We start from the raw sequence: 21,827 nt of genomic DNA, 5'->3' as shown, positions 1-21,827 counted from the left end.
TTAACTAGGATGAAAAAAATAGAGAATTACTCTATAGACCACTGCACCATTCAACAGGCTTTGTTATTGTCATTGCTGATATTTGGTTGCCCTACATGGTCTTGAATGAAGGGTTTGTTCCCCCCTAGGAAAAAAATAGAATGGCAAGTAAGAGCGGTAGCATAAAAATACCATCAGCTTGACTCCTGGTGTTTGGGATTCTTATCAATATATCTCAGTTGAAAAAGGTCTTTTCTACCTCCCCCTCAAAAAAATTTTTTTTACATTACTTTGTTTAATGCTAGTCTAGGAAAATGAATCTTTTAAAATCCAGTACATGTTCAATAATCCTAGAAGCCAAAAAAAAAAAAAAATCCAAGACAAGTAAACCAAAAAAACAATGAAACAGATTAAAGTAAACAGCAAAAATGACTTGTGTGTGAGAAGTAGAGAAAGGTGGGGAGGACGTGTGTAGTCTTACCTTGGAAAAGGTAGTTGGGGACAGATATGTGGCAAGAATGAGAAACAGTTATCTAGTATGGTACTTGCTACCAGATCTTGAAAGAATGAGAAGGGTTTCTAGTATAGTGAGTAGATACATGAATTTTGAGGAAACCACGGACACAATTGTGGACACCAGATTAGAGGAACTGCAATCTTTATTAGTGAGTGTGTGTATATGGGAAATAATGTCCATATGGACCAAGTCAGGGACTCTTCAAATTAAGAAGATTAGAAGTTATTCATTTATAAGGGCAAATGATGATTTTTTTTCCCCAAGGCTTCATTTACTGCATTTTTTCCCCATCGAGGAATGACTGCGGAATACCTGAATCGGCCATTCTTCTGGCATAGATTGGGGTGGAGGGAAGCAACGAGGGATAAGGAAGCAAACTCATGACTTTCACTATAGTCTTATCAACCCATCTCAAGCTCACATAATTATAACCAAACATGTATCCTCCTCAACAAACAATAGTATGTCAGCACAGCCAACTGTCAATTATCCACACTGATGGAAGACATAATGTGGTTAAACAAAAGCTTAGACAATCCAAATATATTTAAAAACCAAGATTTGTTGGTACTGAGAGGCTGTGACACTGTCCTAGGTTTCTAGAAGAATGGTTACAGGGTCTATGGCAAGAGCCATAAATCTTAAGTCCATGGATTCCCAAGGGGGTCCTTCCATGAGTTTTCAGAGGGGTCCGTGAAATTGGATGGGGGAAAAAAAAATCACACCTTGATTTTCAATAACCTTAAGTGAAATTGAGCACATCCTTCAATTTGTGAATGTAGGCTACAAAACATTAATTGGAGAAGAGGGCTCTAGGTTTCACCGGACCACTAAAGAGTGCCCAAGACACAAAAATGATTAAGAACCCCGGCTCTATGGGACGTGAGGCTGCCTGAAGCTGGCAGCGAGACAGGATATGCAGGCACTGCTGCATTTGGCTCTAATTCTACATATATGCTCAGAAAAGCAAACACCGTCCTGCCCAATAAGTCTGCCAGCCCAGGAAAGTGGTGGGAGAGTCAACAGTTCTAGGAGCCACATATATAATTCCCCAAAGCAGACAAAAAGCTGTTGAGTGTCTTATAAAAACATTCTCTTGGGCAAAAACACATAAAGCCAATTAAAAAGGCAGTAAGAAATAAAAAGGGCGAGTTATCAGAAGTAGTTCTTAGAGCATTAATGAAATTTCCTTCTCAACTAGGAAGGGAACTTATCAATTATAAGGAGATGATACCAAGTTTTGCAGACTTCTCTCCATCGGGGTTATCTAGCTAAACTCCACAGTCCTTCCCCAAAACCTGCTGGAGGCTTTCTATCACTTATTTCTGCCTAACAGAGTTTGACCTTTCTTCTTGGGCAATAGATTTCACACTTCCAGGTCTCATAACTGATGCTACATGTGTCAAATACACCAGTTACATAGTAGGCAAAGTAGAAACAAATATATCTATTCCACGGCCCTAGGCCCTAGATGACTTGAGCTTCCTTTACCACACACATCAATTAAATGTATCCAAGAGGCTGGAAAATAAACAAGGCACAAAGTGCTTTGGTTTTCGAAATCCTTGTGCTCAAGGGCTCTCCCTAAAAGCTCATCTAACTCAGAATTTCATTTCTAGACATGCTTCTTTGAAGCACTAAGCACACACACATTGTTACTAATCAAACAAGCAATTTTGGGCAATGATCACATTTACTGAGATTTACATAGATTTCTAAGTCTTTTTTAAGCAGTCTTACACACTCTCCATGCCCAACTGGTTCACCATTTAAAGAATAACAATGAATGTTTATCCCCACAAAAGGTAACAAATAGTTAATGACTACAATAGAAAGAAAGAACAATGGCTGTAAAATGAGAGGACCCAGGTTCCTATGCTACCTGTGTGACTGACCATGGGCAAAACTGCCTCCCCTCCCCAGGCTTCCATTTCTCCCTCTGTAGAATGAGGGAACAGGATGAGATGGATTCCAAGGTTCTTTCCAGCTCTAAAGCTACAATCTTACGACTCCCATATGGGACAAAGCATTAGACAAGTTAATAAGACCCAAGTTCTAGGTCAAGACATGCCATTGATGAGCTGAGTGGTCTTTGCCAAATGAGCCCCTGGTGCCTTAGGTTTTATGTGTAACCACATTATGGTCTGAAGAACTCTTAGATCACATGAATATCTCTAGAAATAAAAATAAGCTCTCAAGCAACTTTTTAATAGGAATGATCACCTTGGAAATTATCCACCTCCTAAACTTATCCAAGACAATAAAAACTCTTCTGGTAAATTTCACACCTTTCCCTAGCCAGTGCACTTTTAAAAAGCTAAGGCAGACTGGGAAAATGTCCGTACGGATGGATAAATCATTTTGGTATTCTTTTACAAAGCTGATAAATGCACAGATGGTGTGATGGAGAGGCTAGGTTGGGTGTAAGTGGCCCTGGATCTAAAGCTTCGTCTGCCTGAGTGACTTCACTGGACATGCCATTTTCCCTGTTTCCAGCTCTAAATCAGTGATCTTATGATAAAAAGAAACCAAAGAGAAACCTGGATATTTAAGACATTCGCTACAGCTAGACCAGGGTCAGTGAAGACCATAATATGAAGGTAGAAATGTACTCACCTATGACCACAGAGTTCCTGATATGGAAGCTGACTTATGGAGGAGGCAAGGATATAGCGACCCCCCGCCTCTACACAGACTATTGTGCTACCCTTTTGAGTTTGATACAGACACAACATGAACCAACAAGGTCTTGGCCCCAGATTAAGAAATGAATAAAATATAAATGGGTTTTCCTGACTTATCTCGTGAAGAACTTGACCTTAATAGCACCATTATCGGTCTTCCTTTTTAAAGATGAAACAACTTGGCTGCTACTGCATAGAGGCTTGGCTATGGCTGCAAGGCTGATGGTAGCCTGACAGGGAGAGCACGTGGGAAGTTTGTCCTCTGATTACAACCACAGCCACGATCTGAAACATGTTGCAATCTGTAATGTGGCTCTGGAGACTCGGGGTCGGTGTCAAATCATTGCTCCAAAGGGATCAATAACAGAGCTCCTCTTAGCTCTGGGCCAACCAGCACCCCAGTTCTCCATCATTTACATGTTAATGTCCAAGTGAGAACATTTGCCTAGCAGCTACCCTCAGCCTAGCCTGGTGCCAATTTGGTGGCTGGGACCTACAGAGTCCAGAGAAAACATTCAAGATGATTGAGACAGAAAAGAAAGATCCACAAAGGCCTTGGCTGGATGCTGTTATCTAGTAAATTCATTTTTGAGAGCTTGCTTTCAAAAAGGACTCTGAGGTGTTTACTTTGTAACTCCAAAGGCTTTCTAAATTATTTACTTTGCTGTTTACTAAGCCCTGAACTAAGACATCTTCAGTGCCTGGGAAAGTTCCGGCTGCTGCCAAATAATTGTTTGGCTAGACTACAAGTGGATACATATACTCATTTAAACTGTAACATGTATATTTCTATTTGAAGATGAGATGCTTGGTGGTACCCAATCATCATTATTATTATAAAAGATTAGATTGTTTATTCTTCAAGTAGGAGATACAGATGAATTTGATTACATAAGTACCCTATTAAATCATAAACACTTATACTATAATTGAAATCCATTTATTTCTCATCTTTCTCCAGAGCGTGGGATATTAAAACCTGAAAAATATATCCATCTCTTCTGGAATTATGTTTACAAAAAATAAAAGGTTGGCTTGTGCAGTTTGGATAAGTCAAGGATAAAAAAATGATTATATATCAATTCACGCAGCATATTTTACCAATCGTTTTTTTACCAATAACCCCGTGTTATTGTGAAATGGCTGGTCTTAGGTACTACCCTGAGGGGTGCAGAAAGTAGGGGCAAGTGGAAACACATATTTTTAAAAATCGAGTTCCTTGAAAAAATAAAAGATGTTACAAGGTGGGGCAGTGGATAAGGTCAAAGACTTCATTAACATGCAGAATTCACAGATGAGACAACACCCTCTCTCTCAAAGCAGGTCAGCCCCTTCTCTGCCACCTGGATATTCAATTGAACTCTCCAGTTGGCGTGACTAGATGTGGTCAAGGAAAACCATACTTACGTGGGTCAATGGAGTAAGTTTTAACTAACCTGCTCTGTATGGCCATGAATGAGGTTAGCTTCTTCACTGGATGATGCAAGTTGTACAACACTGATCTTGTTTCTCAGGCAGAGATGCATAGTTCATTTGCCTGACGATTTCTGCAAAGAGTTCGTCCACCATTGTTTTACTTTTGGCTGATGTCTCCATGAACGGGCAGCCCCACTCCTGAGCCAAAGCTCTGCCTTCTGCAGTCAAAACCTCCCTTTCTGATTCCAGATCCACTTTATTCCCCACTAGGATGAGTGGGACTTTTTCATATCTCTTCACCCTGACAATCTGGTCCCTCATGGGCTTGATATCCTATTTAAATAATCAAAGTCGTTAGTCGCCTTGCCACAGAAAGCAGCGTAGCTTCACAAAATTTTGTACGGTTGAACCCCATGTGATTATGAAATGGCTGGTTTGAGATACTACTGAGTGTCACTCACCAACGAAGTTATGAAGTCAAGTACAAAACCAACGCCATAAGAAAGAGCTTAAAAACATTTTGTTCTAAATAGGAACAATCGGGAGCAACGCCTCAATTTCAGGGCTTTATAACCGCTCTTTCCCAGACTACACTGATTAAAAACAAGTTCTCCAGACATTTCATTTATGTGCACAGGGAGAAGCTGCCTATCTCCCCTCAATCTGTCTGCTGCCATCATTCCTTGCAACACCTGTTATCCCAGTTCAGGCTTGTAGGCCCCATACGCTCCACTCCTAAACATTTAGTCAGAGTGCCTGGGAGAAAATGTTTAAAGTAGAAACAAGAACGCTTTTACTTTGGGCTTCTAGATATACCAGACCCAAATTAACACACCTAAATATGCTCCATTTAAAAAAGCCTACTGCATGCATTCCTTTATCCCAGGAAAAGCAAACATCTTAAAATATCTTAAAAAGGCCCCCAAAGCCATCCTTTTGGGGAGGGGAGGAGTGTGGTTAAAGCAAGCCTTAATCTGAACATTCCAAAGGCCCTGACTGTCCATAATTCAAAAAGTTGTAACTTAAAAAAAAATTTTTGTCTTGACTAGGAATTGAGCTAAAAATGTTGTGAATATCAAAAAAAAAAAATAAAAAATCAATCAAGATTTTAAAAGTGTGAGCAGGAAAATGTGTAATATAATTTTTATAACACCATAGACTGAATTAATTTTCTCCCGTGGTAAGCCTTTTTCACCCATGCCAATGAGAACGCTCACTATGGGAAAAATATGGATTTGTCCTTTGCACAGTAAATGCAATAAATCTTAAAATGATGGGGCAATTCTCCACTTTTTTTATTCAAACATTTATTAAGCGCCTGCTTTGTACAAGGTATGGTCTCCTGCCTCTAGAAGCTTATCAATGCAAATAGTTATGATGGAAATAACAACAACAACAAAAAAACAATTGCCAACCTCAAGAAACTCGGCTAATAATTGTATTTTGAAGGTTTCTCCTCCCCCTTTCCCCCCAAAAAGTAACATTTAAATGGCATCTTTAGTATCCTTTGAAAATATTGCATCTCAAACTGGAGTTCTGAGTACAATTAAATATGATTCAATTACTTATTGAAATAAGTATCAGCCAATCACCAATAATTAATTTTTCTGAGATAAAAAGTGAATCACCTTTTTTATGAAGCTGCTACCATTAGGAAAGTTCAACCAGACATTACAGTACTAATAAAAAAAAAAAGAAATAAGCAGATTCCTCTGGGATAAAGCACTTAATGTCCCTTGAATAAACAGCATTAACTCAATACTTTAAATGCAGAAAAAACCAATTCCATCTCCTATGTCAGTGCAAGTCAATAACACTATTCTGCGTTTTCAAATGATAGTTACATTTATGTAGAGCTTCTAAAATAATATTACGCCCCAGTCAGTTCTTCCAGTAGGGACGTGAAGAAAAATGGCCTACACCTAGCCCGGCATCTCAATTAAAATCAAGGTAAGAAAATCTCTATCATGTTCAGTCCAAATCTCTTTAATTCCCACCGCTTAAGTCCATTTGTTATTTGCTCATCCTTTTGACTGATTATTCATTTTCTGTGTTCTGCTATTTCACTTTCATTCCCACCTTCCCCACCCCCATGAGTTTTACTACACTACAGACTCATGTAATTTCTGGGTAAGAGTTCAAGCAAGAAAAAGGCCTGGAGCCTGGGTAGGGGCTACACTAATCCAAGGGTTAGACCCCTTCTTGATCAGGGATTTGAGACATTCCCAGAGAATGGCAAATTCAAAGGTTTACTTGCCCAATTAGTAATGAGTTCCAAGATGATTTTCTTCTGTGTATCATTACCTTCCTAAAAATGACTTATTAAATCTCAGGTTGGTCAAGCTCCCAAATAGCTACTTAATAAACGTGTTAAAATGATCAGGGATTTCAGAAAGCAATTTCCCTCCAATCTTGACTGCCATATCATACCCCAACTAGCCTACTTCTTATTCCCATCTGCTTTTCCGGAAACTCTACAAAACTTGTCTGGGCAACTTTTTTTCCTTTTATAGTATACAAAAAGACAATATAGGGAGCAGCTCTCTAGACAAGCAAGGATCTCCAGAGTCGACCTTTCAAAAATAAAAGGCGGGTATCAAAATGGAGTTCCAATCAACAGAGTCTACTTAAATCCAAGTCCAGAGCACCTCGGGCTAGCGGAAACAATGCTAACTTTGGAGTTAAGAGATTCCACTCCAGACACTTACTGGCTGTATGATCCTGGCCAAGTCACCTCACCTCTAAAGATCTTCAGTTTCCTTCTGTAAAATCAAGATAAACCAACACCTGCTCTACCCACCTCCCCAAGAAAGTCCTGGGGAAAGCCCTGAGAAAACCTCTGAGCCCTAAGGAAATGTGGGCCATTGTTGTCATCATTATTACCTGGAAAGACTGCTGGTTAACCAGGCTATAAACTAGGATGAAACCTTGGCCGTTTTTGATGTAGAGATCTCTCATGGAAGCAAACTGCTCAGTCCCTGCGGTGTCCAGGATTTCCAGTACAGAGGGAGAAGAGTCCACTTCGATCTCCTTGCGGTAAAAATCCTCAATGGTGGGGTCATATTTCTCAATGAAGGTGCCCGTGACAAACTGCACAGTCAGGGCAGACTTACCCACCCCTCCGCTCCCTAACACCACCACCTTGTATTCCCTCATCAGTCTTGCCTTCACCAGCTCCCTCTCAGCAGCATAAAAAGGGGCTCCAGCAGCTATGGAGGCCGTGGGGGCGGTGGGCGGAAATCTGCCAACTCAAGTTGGGTTTTGAGAGGCAGAGGGCCTAGCCTAGCAGGGGGAAGATGAGGAAGTTCAAGACAGGCGGCGGCAGCCCAGCAGGGGGAAAGAGAGCGAGAGGCAGGGCAGGAGCAGGCAGACAGAACGAGGAGGAGGAGGAGGAGGAAGAGGAGGAGGAGGAGGAGGAGGGGTGGGAGTGGGTGGAGGAGGAGGAGGAGAAGGGGTGGGGGTGGGTGCGGCTGGCTGCCTGCCGGGAGGGGGGGGTGCGGGAAATGCCCTTCCTAGGAGCGGCGGTTGGACGGGACGGGACGGGACGCACGGGAGAGGGTGGGTGGGTACTGGGGGGAGGGGAAGGGGGAGGAGAAGAAGGAAGGAGGAGGAGAAAGGGGGGGAGGGGGAGGAGCCCAGTGGTCCCCACTCCAGAAATCAAGGGCTGTGGGTGGGGGCGGGGAACCGGAGAGGCAGCAGGGGGGCTCACTCAGCTGCTGCTGGGGGGGGCATGGTCACGGTCACTGCTGCCGCCTCCACACAAAGGGGCCCGAGCCCGGGTCGGCTTCCTGCCGCCGCCGCGGGATTGCCGCCGGCCGGGCGCCCAGCCTTCCTTTCCCGCCGCCCCCTCCGAGGCTGGCAAGGCTGCTGGCTCGCTGGCTGGCTCCTCCCGTCCGGCCCCGGCCTGCGAGGGGGGAAGAGGACCCGGGTTAGGCCGCCTCCCCCCCCCCTCCCCGAGGCCCTGCCCGCGCCCGCCCCCGCTCCCACCAGGGCCTGCCGAGAGGGGTATGGGGAAGGGGGAGAGAAAAGGGCCGCAGTCACTTACCCCGGGGTACGCACTCCTCGTCCGCCCCGTCAGAGCCGCCTCCGCCTGGGTCCTGCCGGGTCCGATGTGGTCTGGCGGCCGTCTGCCCGGTCGCTGGCGGAGGGGCAGGGTGAGAAAGAGTGAGAGAGGAAGGCAGGGAAGGAGGGAGGGAAGGGGCGGGCAGGGGGAGGGGATGGGGGAGGGGGCCGGCCGGCAGCTGCAGAGACGGCCCCGGCCCCGGCCCGGCGGCTCGAACGGTCAATCGGTCGGGCGGAGCCCACCTCCCTCAGCTCCGTCTCGGCTCCGCCGGCCCTGCCCTAGCCTGGCCAGTCCTCCCCCACGCCCGGAAGGGTTTCCCTGACACACGGACTGAGGGGTCCCAGTTCCCCTGATGCTACGGGATCACTTCCGGGAGGGGAAGTTCCGCCTCCTTCGGCGGGGCGGATCGACGGGAAGTCAGGACGACGCCCTGTTGGGCGTGGTCTGTCTGACTTTGGGGTCACGGTCATGGTCCCGGCGAGGCGAGGCTGTAGACCCTGGGCTGTGTCTCCCGGGCTCTAGCCATCCAGCGCCTTTAAATGGCTATTGTTCTGCGAGGACTTAGGCGGCCCTCCCCCGAGACAGTTAATGGAAAGAGAACCGTTAGCTGGAGCCTCCCCCAAGGGCTGCCCTTCTCACCTCTCACCTGGACAGCCTCCCCACTGCTCTCCCCAGCCCCAAATCTCGGGGTCAGACATAGCCGCAAAGAGCCTTAGAAAGAAGCCACCTGGCACAGACAAGCCAACTAGAATCCATGACCATGGGTCATGCCCAGGGTCACAAGGCAAGTAAGCCACAGAGGTGGCTCGGAGCCACGTGATAGGCCCATCGGCCAGAGCTGGACAGAACCTCTCCAGGTCCTGTGTCTTCTGCAGAAACTGTACTCTCTCCCTGCCAGGTCTTTGAATGTCTTTCCTCCACCGTTTCAAATCAGCACCATCTGTTAAGGGACAGTTCAGGTGCCATGTCCCACACTAGGCCTGCTCTGTTCCCCCTCATGTATAGAGATAATAGAGTTTCTTCTCTTTTCTCTCTCATTTTGTGTGGATAAAAAGAATGAGAGCGGAATGATTTAACACAGGGGTGCCCAAACTTTTTTCGGCACCATTCTCTTTGTCTCTCAGTGAATCTCCCATGGAAATAAATTCTAGCGTCTATCCCGCACGTAAGAAATGAGACTAAATTTCAATAGAATAATATGCTTATTTACCAAATATTTCGGGAACCACTTTGACAAGCTTCTCTTCTGCCCTAGAAGTATAAGTATTCCAAGTAAGGAACCCCCGACTTGGTGGATAAAGAGCCTGACTGCAAGTCAAATGTTGACAAAAGTCAAATGTCTTGACTATTAAGTAGAAAAGTACAGTACGATGCGGTACTTGGAAATATTTGTTGAATAAAAATGAAGCTGAGAAAAGGCAGGGATAATGAGAAAAGGAAAGAATAAAGAGAGAAAGAGAGAAAGAGAGAGAGAGAGAGAGAGAGAGAGAGAGAGAGAGAGAGAGAGAGAGAGAGAGAAGAGAGAAAGAGAGAAAGAAAGAAAGAAAGAAAGAAAGAAAGAAAGAAAGAAAGAAAGAAAGAAAGAAAGAAAGAAAGAAAGAAAGAACAGAAAGAAAGAAAGAAAGAAGGAAAGAAGGAAAGAAGAAAGAAAGAAAGAAAGAAAGAAAGAAAGAAAGAAAGAAAGAAAGAAAGAAAGAAACAAAGAAGGAAGGAAAGAAAGAAAGAAAGAAAGAAAGAAAGAAAGAAAGAAAGAAAGAAAGAAAGAAAGAAAGAAAGAAAAGAATGGAAAGAAAGAAGGAAAGAGAAAGAAAGAAAGAAAGAAAGAAAGAAAGAAAGAAAGAAAGAAAGAAAGAAAGAAAGAAAGAAAGAAAGAAAGAAAAGAATGGAGAATGGAAAGAAAGAAAGAAAGAAAGAAAGAAAGAAAGAAAGAAAGGAAGGAAGGAAGGAAGGAAGGAAGGAAGGAAGAAAGAAAGAAAGAAAGAAAGAAAGAAAGAAAGAAAGGAAGGAAGGAAGGAAGGAAGGAAGGAAGGAAGGAAGGAAGGAAGGAAGGAAGGAAGGAAGGAAGGAAGGAAGGAAGGAAGGAAGGAAGGAAGGAAGGAAGGAAGGAAGAAAGAAAGAAAGAAAGAAAGAAAGAAAGAAAGAAAGAAAGAAAGAAAGAAAGAAAGAAAGAAAGAAAGAAAGAAAGAAAGAAAGATCCGACCTTCAAATTGCTTTTCCTTGCAGTGCACAAATTGGGAGCTGGAAGAGACCAAAGAGGCCATCTTGTACAACTTCCTATATTCTCATAGAAGCACGTGAGGCCCATGGAAGGGGAGGACTCAGGTTCTCTCCCTCCAAAGTCAGTGGGGTTTTTGGACCATACAAAATGTCTGTCATCCAGTTGCTCTCTCTAACTTTCCAAGGATCTATCCAATGGTTCAATCTGAGCTTCATTGTTCTTACTGCTCTGATTCTGCATGGCTACAATGGAAAAAGATAATAAAAGGAGCCCTAACAAGAAAGCTCTCCAGTCCCTGCCTACACATGTGATCTCACACAAACCACAACCTAGGTGAGAGTCTGTTTCCTCCTCTGTAAAGTGAAGATCTCTCCATCTACTTCAGCCAATCTGGACTCCCCACTGATCTCCAAATGAGCCTTGCCCTTTCCAGCCTCCCTGCCTTAGCTCAGGAGCTTCCATTCAGGGAGACCAGTCATACATAGCCCCTCCCTTCTCAACTTTTTCTTATCCAATTTCTACCTAATCCATGAAGCTTCCTCATTTGTCCCAGTATATTCATTAAGCCTTGCCTCTGAACTCCTGCCATGTGGTTTTTTTATACTTTCTATATTTTGTTCTGGTGCTTTATGTTCCATCTCATTTGTGAGACTTCAAGGTGAGGGACAGTGATGCTATCATATTTATCCATCTTAACCAATGCTTATATAGTGAATACTCAGTAAATATTTGGTGAAAGAATGAGTGAATACCTATGTCCCTGGTTGTAAGTATCAAATGAGATAATGTGAAATCACTTTGTAGACTTTAAAGAAAGATCACGTGACAGGGATTAGCATGTTTTTATTTTTAAAAAATAGCAGATTAAAGCAAGCCAGGCTAACAAATACTATCATTAGATGTCCCATTGGCATTGATAAATGACTCTGTGTGTGTGTGTGTGTTGGGAGGGGTGGATGAATATAAACTGGAGAGCTTATTCCTTTTTCTAATTAGAAGGCACTTGAAGTACAATGACCCTCCCTTATCTATATATCAATCCTTAAGCATTTATTGAATTTTTGCTAGGTCATGTACTGTGCTAGGCTCAGGAAATGCAGGCAAAGAATGAAACAATACCTACTTAAATATTTTAAAGAAGTGAAATCTAGCGTTCTCCTCATAACTATGCTTTAGGTGCAATAGACATTAAAATTCCCTGCAACTGAACTTAATGTGTGAGAGTTGTGTTTTCCTATATCTGCCCTGCCCAACTTCTTTTTACCTATTCTTTTTACTCCTAGGCTAGAGAACAAGTATTTATTATAACCCTGCTCAGTTCCTCAACCTAGTCACCTCTTCCTCCTTCACCCCAAATCAACCATAAAACAAAGTTCTCCAAACCCTTGATCTCGCCATTGCCCACAAATGTGTAACCTCCATGTTCAAGAATTCCCAAATCCTTTTATCTGCAATAATTTATTGGCCTTCCATTTGTCCCTCTGTCTTCCCTTACCAAACCCTGTTCTTTACCCACAACCCCTCAGTTTTCCCCTAAGCCATGACAGCTGTACTGATCACTCTTTCCGCATTCCCCATCTTGACCCCTTTGGTGACTCAGTTGAACTCCAATGTACTCTTAAGTCCTAAGCCCCCCCTTTTTTTTTATCATGTCACTGATTGACATATGGGCTTATAGAAGATCATGGCAAAATCTGGTTGCTTGGAGAGTTTTATCAGTATACATCAGTGAGGGATACGTACATCAGTATCGCACACCAGTTCCACAACGGCATGCTTGCACTCGTTCTTGATAATGGACAATGCTCTCATGCTTTGCTAGTCACCACAGGAGTGAAATAGGGCTGTATATGAAGCATGCTTTTTAGCATGTTTTCAGAGATGTTGTTAGACACCTTTAGTGAAGACAAAAATGGCATCAAGGTCTGCAACCACACTAGATGTTAAATTATTTAACCTGAAAAGACTAATGTGGAAGGAAAGTTGGTGTGCTGCGACTTTTTGTTCATAGATTATTGTGCATTCAAAGCAGCCTCTGAAGCTGAATGCAACAAAGTGTGGATCAGTTTTCTGCTACTTGTGCTAATTTTGGCCTAAAAATTAATACCAAGAGATGCTTTCCACCAGCCAGCACCGTACCAACCATATGTGGAATCATCCGTTACAGCAAACACAGAAATCTTGAATGCTGTGGATAATTTCACTTAACTTATACTTTCCAGGGATGGATACATAGATTATGATGTTGATGCCTTCAATAACAGAGCTTAGGTTAGTGTTTAGGAGGCTCCAATGGGATGGTGGGAAAGAAGAGGTATTAGTCTACCAAACTGAAAGTCTACAGAGCTATTGAGGTGACCTCATTGTTGTATGTTTGTGAAACCTGGATAATGTACCAGCGCCATGCCAGAAAATAGAATAGCTTCCATTTGAATTGTCTTAGGAAGATTCAGAAGATCACCTGACTAAATAGGGCATTGGACACAGAGGTCCTTTCTCTGGAACTGTCCAACTCTACTGCAGAGAACGCAACTCTGATGTTGTTGTTTGAATGCCAAACATATGTCTGCCTAAAAATTATTTTACAGAGAACTCACACAAGGGCAAGGAGATCAGAAGAAATGATACAAGGGCACAAACAAGGTCTCTCCAAAGAACTTGGGAGACATTGGGAGACCTGGGAGACACTGGCACAAAACCACCTATCATGATGTGCCTGCATCCAAGAAGGCTCTGTGGCCAGTCTGGAGAGCAAAAGGCTATAAAACCATGCATAACCTTTGACCCAGCAGTGCCATTAATGGGTCTATATCTGAAAGAGATCATAAAAGAGGGAAAAGGACCCACATGCACAAAGATGTTTATAGCAGCTCTTTTTTGTAGTAGCAAGGAATTGGAAATTGAATGGATGCCCATCAGAGAATGGCTGTATAAGTTGGGTATGTGAATGTTATGGAATACTATTGTTCTATAAGAAATGATGAGCAGGCTGATTCAGAAAAGCCTGCAAAGACTTACATGAACTGTTGCTGAGTGAACCGAGCAGAGTCAGGAAAACATTCTACATAGCAACAGCAAGACTGTATGGTGATCAACTCTGATAGACTTAGTTCTTCTCAGCAATTCAGTGATCCAAACCAAGTCCAATAAACTTTGGATGGAAAATTCTAATTGCCTCCAGAGAGAGTACTATGGAGACTGAATGTGGATCAAAGCATAATATTTTCCGTCGTCGTCGTCGTCGTCCTCCTCCTCCTCCTCCTCCTCCTCCGCCGTCTTCCTCTTCTTCCTCTTCCTTCTTCCTTCTTTTTGTTCTGATTTTTCTTTCTCAACATGACTCATGGAAATGTTAAAAATGAATGTGGGGGGCAGCTAGGTGGCGCAGTGGATAGAGCACCAGCCTTGAATTCAGGAGGACCGGAGTTCAAATCTGGTCTCAGACACTTAACACTTCCTAGCTACGTGACCCTAGGCAAATCACTTAACCCCAGCCTCTAAAAAAAAAAAAGAATGTGTAGGAGCAGGTAGATGGCTCTATCGTGGATAGAGCACCAGCCCTGGAGTCAGGAGGACCCGAGTTCAAATACAGACACAATAGTTATTAGCTGTGTGACCCTGGACAAGTCACTTAACCCCAATTGTCTCTCACACACACCAAAAAAAAGGAAAAAAAAATGAATGTGTAGCCTACTCAGATTGCTTGCTAGTGTGGAGTAGGGGGCATAAGGGAGAGAGTGAGAAAAAAAATTAGAATTCAAAATCTTACAAAAATGAATGTTGAAAACCATCTTTACATGTAATTGGAAAAATAATATATTATTAAAATAAAAGTTAAAAAGGCGCCATGCTCTATGAGCAAAGCAGAATTGAAATAGTTCAAAAGAAACGTGAGAAGCACAAATTTAGAGTCATCTCCATTCCAAATGTTCAGATGGACTATTTGTGTTTTATTTGTGGTAGAACATTTTGAGCTAGGATTGGTCTAATCAGCCACAATTAGACACAATGTGCCTTGACGCCAACATAGTGATGTCATTTTGGTCCCCTTGGAAAACGCTGGATAAATATTACTGATTATGCTCTGCTAAACCTCAGCTTTGGATCACTCCTACCATCTGCCACCTTCAATTCTTCACACTTGTTGCTGAACAAAGATGGAGAAAATCACACCACCATTCTCACTGGATATATTACAAATTTATGTTGTACAACCTTGAATGGGCCCTCATTTGGGGCCCATATTAGGAGACCCTACTATGCCTTCCTAATCAGCTCATTATCACACTTTCCATAGCGGCTCTTCGAAATTTTTCATCTCTCCTCAAGCCTTCTATGACTCCTGTCCTCTGAGCTTCTCAGCTGAGAACCTTGGCTATTATTTTGCAAAATAAATTGTAACCATTGGCTAGAACTCCTTCTTATCCTCTCTTTCTCATCTCATATCATTCAGATGCTTTCTTCTATTATTTCATCCTTCATTCATATGAAGAGGTGGTCTTGCTCCTTACCAAGAGGAACTATTATACTTGCCCAAGCAATACTATTCCATCCTGTCTCCTCCAACAGATTGCTTCCTCTAACATCCCTTCTTTGTCAATTATTTTTTAAACTTTGAATAGTATTTTATTTTTCCAAGTACATGTAAAGGTAATTTTCAACATTCATATTTGTAAGACATTGCATTTCAATTTTTTCTCTTTCCCTCCCCTACCTCCTGCCTCCCCAAGACAGCAAATAATCTGATATGTGTAAAATATGTACAATTTTAAAAACATATTTCCATATTTGTCATTTTGTGCAAGAAAAGTCAGATCAAAAGGGAAAAAACATGAGAAAAAAAACAGATAAACAAAAAAGGTGAAAATACTGTACTTTGATCTATATTCGATCTGTATCAGCCATTCCCCACCTAATGGGCATCCACTCAATTTCCAATTCCTTGCCACTACATAAAGGGCTTCTATAAACATGTTTGCACATGTGGGTCCTTTTCCCTCTTATATGATCTCTTTAGGATACATACAAAATTATCGATTTTGCATTTCATAACGTTCTCTAGTTTTTCTTTGGCCATAAATTCTTCCCTTCTCCACAGATCTGCCAATTATTTTCAATCTTTCCCTGTTTACTGGCTCCTTTCCCTACTGCCTACAAACATGTTCATGTCTTCATCATCTTCAAAAAAACCCTTCATTTAATCCTTCCAGCCCTGCTAAACTCTCATCTGATATCTCTTCTGCCCTTTGTGGGTAAACTTCTCCAAAAAGCCATCTACAATAAGTGCTTTCACTTTCTTCCCCTCTCACTCTCTCATAATTTGGCTTCTGATCTTATCTTTCCACTGAAATCGTTCTTTCCAAAGTTAGTAATGTTCTTTTAGTTGCCAAATGTAATGAATGGCATTTTCTTAAACCTCATTCTCTTTGATGTCTTGGTTGATTACTTTCTTGTCTTTGATATTCTCTTCTCTTTAGACTTACAGGAGAACACTCTTGCTTGATTCTCCGGTTTATCTGACCACTCCTTTTCAGTCTCCTTTGCCAGATCCTCTTTCAGATCATTCTCTCTAACCAAAAGTGTCCTTCAGGGCTATCTTGGGCTCTCTTCTCTTCACCCTCTAAACCACTTCACTTGGTGACTTCATCAGCTTCCATGTATTTAAATATCATCTCTATGCTGACAATTCTTAAATCTTCCTGCCCTAATCTTTCTGTTCTTGTTCAGTTTTTTTTTTTTTCAATCCTATCCAACTTTTCATGACTGTATTTGGGGTTTTCTTGGAAAACATACTGGAGTGGTTTGCCATTTTCTTCTCTAGCACATTTTGCAAATGAGGAAACTGGGGCAAATGGTGAAATGACTTGGCTAGGGTCACTCAGTTTGAGGTCAAATTTAACTCTTCCTGACTCCAGGCCTAGAACTTTATTCACAGTACTATCCTGCAGTATCTAGCTACTCTAGCTAACCCCCCTGCTCATCTCCAATTTCTCGTCTTCAAGTTGCCTCTGGTTGGCATTCAATGTCCTTCAGAACCTAGCCCCTTCCTACCTTTCCAGTCTTTTTTTTTTTTTTTTTTTTTTTTTTTTTTTTTTTTTTGAGGCTGGGGTTAAGTGACTTGCCCAGGGTCACACAGCTAGGAAATGTTAAGTGTCTGAGATCAGATTTGAACTCAGGGCCTCCTGAATTCAAGGCTGGTGTTCTATCCACTGCGCCACCTAGCTGCCCTTACCTTTCCAGTCTTACACCTTATTCTCTGACATGTATTCTTGGAAACCGGTGAAACCGATCTCTTTATTGCACATGTTTAATCTATATCTGATTACTTGCTTTAGCGGAAGGGAAAGAGAAGGAGGGAGGGAGAAAAATTTGGAATACAAAGTTTTGCAAAAGTGAATGTTGAAAACTATCTTTGTATGTATCTGGGGGAAAAACTATTAAAAAAAAATTTTTTTTAAAGAAATTGGTCTCTTTGCTGTTCCACAAACCAGATGCTCCATCTTTCTGCTCCTGACCATTTGTCCCCTGTCCCCTATGCCTAGCATGATCTCCCTCCTTACCTTCACCTCCTGCCTTTCCTGGCATCCTCTCAACTAAAATTTAATCTTCTACAGGAAGCCTTTCCTCAACTCTCTTCATTCTAGTGCCTTCCTACACATTTATTTCCTATTAATCATGTATATAACTCCTTTGTACATATTTGCTTGTTCTGTTAGTTAGTCTGAGCTCCTTAAGAGCAGGAATTATCTTTTGCCTCTTTTTGTATGCATTTAGCACATAGTGGATGCTTAATAAATATTTAGTGACTGACTGCGTGATAAAGTATGATACCAGAGTGAGATTTCCCTTAGTTTCTAAAGATGAGTTTAGTGAACATTTTTTTTTTTTTTTTTTGCTGAGGCAATTGGGGTTAAGTGATTTGCCTAGGGTCACCCAGATAGGAAGTGTTAAGTGTCTGAGGTCACATTTGAACTCAGGCCCTCCTAATTTCCTGTGCTCTATCCACTGCGCCACCTAGTGAACATTTAGCCTTTAGGCTTACAGATTGGTTTTTGTGTGTAGCGTTGTTTGGAGGTTTTCCCACAGCCTGCGCTTATCAACCTGGCTGGCTTTCCTCTCTGAAGTTTGTTTAATGGCTATCATTAAAACTCACAGGATCAAGTCCTTATTGATAAACACACAATTCCTATTTTTAGAGATAACTGTTAATTTATGAATTTTTAACTGTACCAGTTGTCTCTGTTACCCCTGTGTCACTAAAGGGCCAGGCCATCTTTATGGGGTATCATAATCCTGTCACTCAAGCCCCCACTAAGAAGCCTGGACAAAGAATCTACTCTAATTACTCGGGAGCCTGGATGTTCAGGTTGTATTCAAAAGGTGCTTAAGTAATAAAATGAAACTATTAGGCATACAAACCAATATAGTGCAAAGGGCCTCCTTCAGGAGATCTTTCCTGGTGCTCCCAGTTGTTAAAGCTTACATACACATGTCGTTGTATGTGTGTGTACATATTATTTATTTGCATGTATATGTAATTATATATGTATGTGTATATAGGTGGGAGTTTATACACACATATACACGTATGTATGCACACACACACATGCACACACACACATATATTCTAGTGCTCTGGTTGACACTCTAAGAACTAAATTGTAGAGAAGGTGCCAATTCCATTGATAAAAAGAATGATCTTCCCCAGGTGTCCCTAGAGAGGCATCTGGGTATACAATGGCTAGAACAGTGGGCCTAGAATCAGGAAGACATGAATTCCAGCCTCAGACACATACTAGTTATGTGACTCTGGGCAGCTCAGTTAATCTCTCCTTGTCTCAGTCTCTCCACTGTAAAATAAGGATGCTAGCTTCTGCCTCTGAGGAGTGTTGTAAGGATCAAATGAGATGATATCTGTAATGGGCTTAGCATAGTGCCAGATACATAGTAAGTGCTTAACAAGTGCTTATATCATTCCTTTCTTCCTCCCTCTCTCCCTCCCTCCCTCCCTTCCTTTTTTCCTTCCTTCCTCCCTCCCTCCCTCCTTCCTTCCCTCCATTCCTTCCTTCTTTCCTTCCTCCCTCCCTCCTTCCCTTCCTTCCTTCCTCTCTTTCTTTCTTCCTTCTCTTCCTCCCTATAATGGTAAAATAACAGATCCAAGCCCTACCTCTATCCTCGTCCAATATCTCACATTTACTTCTCTGTGAACATGTAGCAGTCAGGGTTGTCTCAGTTTTGTATTTGTGCTCCCAACATAAAGCACAGTGCCCGACATATAAGACACCTTAGAAAAGCTGATTGCTTGTAGAAATCCCATAATTTTGAGCATTCCCATTTTCTAAATTCTTGGAGTGGAGATGAGGGTAATTTAATCTATACGTTTAAAATGAAATGAGAGGCACAACGAAATATAGGCAAATTAGCCTGCAGCCTCCAAGGATACTAGAGTCAGGCCAAAACCCTACATAGCCTGCAAGGTTCTGTGTCTGGAGACAGCAAGAACAGAGGGCTGTATCAAAAAAAGCCCTAGAGAGCTAGGAAATCCACAGCAGAAACCTTGGAAGTCATAGACAGCCAGAGAGAAGTGTGAACCAGGCAGAATTCAGAGGGGGCACCTTAGGCCTTTGGCTTGGAGACCTAGCATTCTGACCTTAGGTACTGCACAAGGCCTACGGAGCCAGAACACTGAACCTCAAAGATGGAGTCAGGGCTCACATTGGAGGTAAAAATCAGCTTGGAAATATAAGCCTATGCTCCTCTATACCCAAAAGATCAGCAAGGAGCAGAGATTGAACCTAGCGAAAACCTCAGTTCAGGAACCAAGGCTAGAGAAATGAGTAAACTGAAGAAGACACCGATCACTATAAAGAATTATTATAGAATGGACAAACAGCTCTCAATAACAGTCATAAAAATGAATGCTCCAATGACTAACAATAAGATAAATGTAAAACAAAACAATCATGAAATTGTTTCTAGCAAATTGGGAAGGATGACAAAAGTTGAGAGTCAATGTAGGAAGAGCTATGGGACGATAGGCATACTAGTACATGGTTGATGGAGCTGTGAATCATTATAACCATCTTGAAAAATATTTTTCAAATAAAATAACTAAAACTTCCACACCCTTTAACCCAGAGAGTCTCCCACTAAGCATAAATACTCCAAGGAAGTCATTAAAAGACAGTCTCAATATATGCCAAAATAATGACAGAAGCATTTGTTTTTGTGGTAGCAAAAACAAGAATAAAGTAGGTAGGATGCATGAATATAGCCGAACTTACTGTACTGTTCAAAATAACGCATATGAAAAATACAGAGAAACATGGAGAGAGTTACATGAACTCAAGCAGAATGAAGTAAGAAGAACCAAGAAAACAGTCCATTTACTGACCACAGCAATGTTACTGGAAAAACCAATCACAAAATAGAAAGTAAATGTTACAAAATACAAGAAACACTCCAAAAAGGAGATATGAAAAGACACTTCCATCCTACTTTATGGCTCAAGTGAGAGGTCCATAGGTATGGAAGGACCCAAGTTCAAATCTGGCCTCAGACACTTAGTACTTCCTAGTTGTGTGACCCTGGGCAAGTCACTTAACCCCAACTGCCTCAGAAAAAAAAAAAAAAGAATAGTTATTTGTTATATTGAATAGCTCTCCAGGAGAGGATAAGGGAGGCATATTGGGAATAGTTCTGGTGAAATAAAATATGAGAATGATCAATAAAAATGTATTTTTAAAAATTCACAGGCTCAAAGAAGAAATATAATACAAATAAGAAATATAATAAAATTCACAGGCTCAAAAAAGAAATATAATCCCTGTCTACCACACCCCCCCATTCCTTTGCAGAGATGGGAAATCCATGAATGCAGACTACTGCATATATTTTTAGATTTTCCCCGAAAAAATTAATATTCCCTGCTTTTCCTCCCTTTTCCCTTTGAACCTTCAATATCCTTTGATTGATGAGTTCTTCCCTTAATTTCCATCTGAGGACCTGCTCAGAGTAATCATGTTCTGGCTCTGCTCCAGGCTATGGACTCCCCATCTCTCAGCAGCTATCTGACCCTGGAGATGCCTCCCCAATGGCCAACCTTATCTCCAAGTGATATTGCCAACCTCCTGACAAAGAAGTGATGGACTCAAGGTCAGGAAGAAACGCATTCTTTGGTAGAGTCACCATGTGTTTAATATGACTATTTACTTGTTCTATCTCAGAATGGAGAGTCCAAAAGAGCAGCGATAATGCAAAAAGAAAAAGAAACATTTTTAAATGCACAAAAGAAATTTTACAAGGAAAAACAGGAAAGTAAAACAGTTTAAAAACAAACTCTGAAATGTATTATATGGGTTTTTTTAAGATGGTGTAAAATGGAGATAGACTATTTCATAAAGAACTTTTTTGGAGTTCTGGTACATATATGTTTTGGTATTAATTTTAGAATAAAAAGTAAAATTAAAAGAGAGAGACACAGTGTTCAGGAGCTCACTTTAGCATTTGTCTCCCCAGAAATTAGCAGAGCGCCCCACCCTGTATGGAGAAACCATAAGGTAGAGAAAATTCAAAGAAAGATAACCACAATGGGGAAGGGTCTCAAGTTTTTACCATATGAGGCTAGATGGAAGGAAGTGAGGAAGTTGAGCCCAGCAGAGAAAGGACCTAGGAGGGAGAGGGTAGTGTCCTTTTGGTATTTGAAAAGGCTCTCATGTGCAAGAGAAAGTAGACACATTCTGCTAGTCCCCAGAGAGTAGAATTTAGCCTTAAATATAAGAAAAGTGGCTGAGGCTTCCTGAAAAAAAATATGAACAGACAAAACCAATATCTGATCTAGCCCTGATATCTTTCCAATGCACTTGAAAGATTTTGGTGGTGCCTTTGGCAAGAGCAGGCAGGGTGAGAAGGAGGGAAGAGAGGGGAGGCTGGAGACTGACATGGTTTCAGTCG

At 41.9% G+C, this 21,827-nt stretch overlaps 1 protein-coding gene across 1 annotated transcript in view; it reads right to left on the bottom strand.

The window, feature by feature from the left end:
* RAP2C (RAP2C, member of RAS oncogene family) overlaps positions 1-21,827 on the bottom strand; it is a 57,077-nt gene that overhangs the window by 10,787 nt on the left and 24,463 nt on the right. The window contains exons 3-5 of the mRNA XM_074278483.1: positions 8,642-8,734; positions 7,480-8,500; positions 4,617-4,929 (exon numbers count right to left, since the gene is read on the bottom strand). Of these exons, the coding sequence (XP_074134584.1) occupies positions 4,651-4,929; positions 7,480-7,752 (552 nt within the window). The 5' untranslated portion in view covers positions 7,753-8,500; positions 8,642-8,734 and the 3' untranslated portion in view covers positions 4,617-4,650. The remainder of the gene's footprint in view (positions 1-4,616; positions 4,930-7,479; positions 8,501-8,641; positions 8,735-21,827) is intronic.

The sequence above is a fragment of the Sminthopsis crassicaudata genome, chromosome X (genome assembly GCF_048593235.1).
Source record: "Sminthopsis crassicaudata isolate SCR6 chromosome X, ASM4859323v1, whole genome shotgun sequence".
In the NCBI taxonomy this organism is placed as follows: Eukaryota; Metazoa; Chordata; class Mammalia; order Dasyuromorphia; family Dasyuridae; genus Sminthopsis; species Sminthopsis crassicaudata.
The sequence above is the reverse complement of the archived record's forward strand: the minus strand, read 5'-3'. Positions and strand labels throughout refer to the sequence as shown.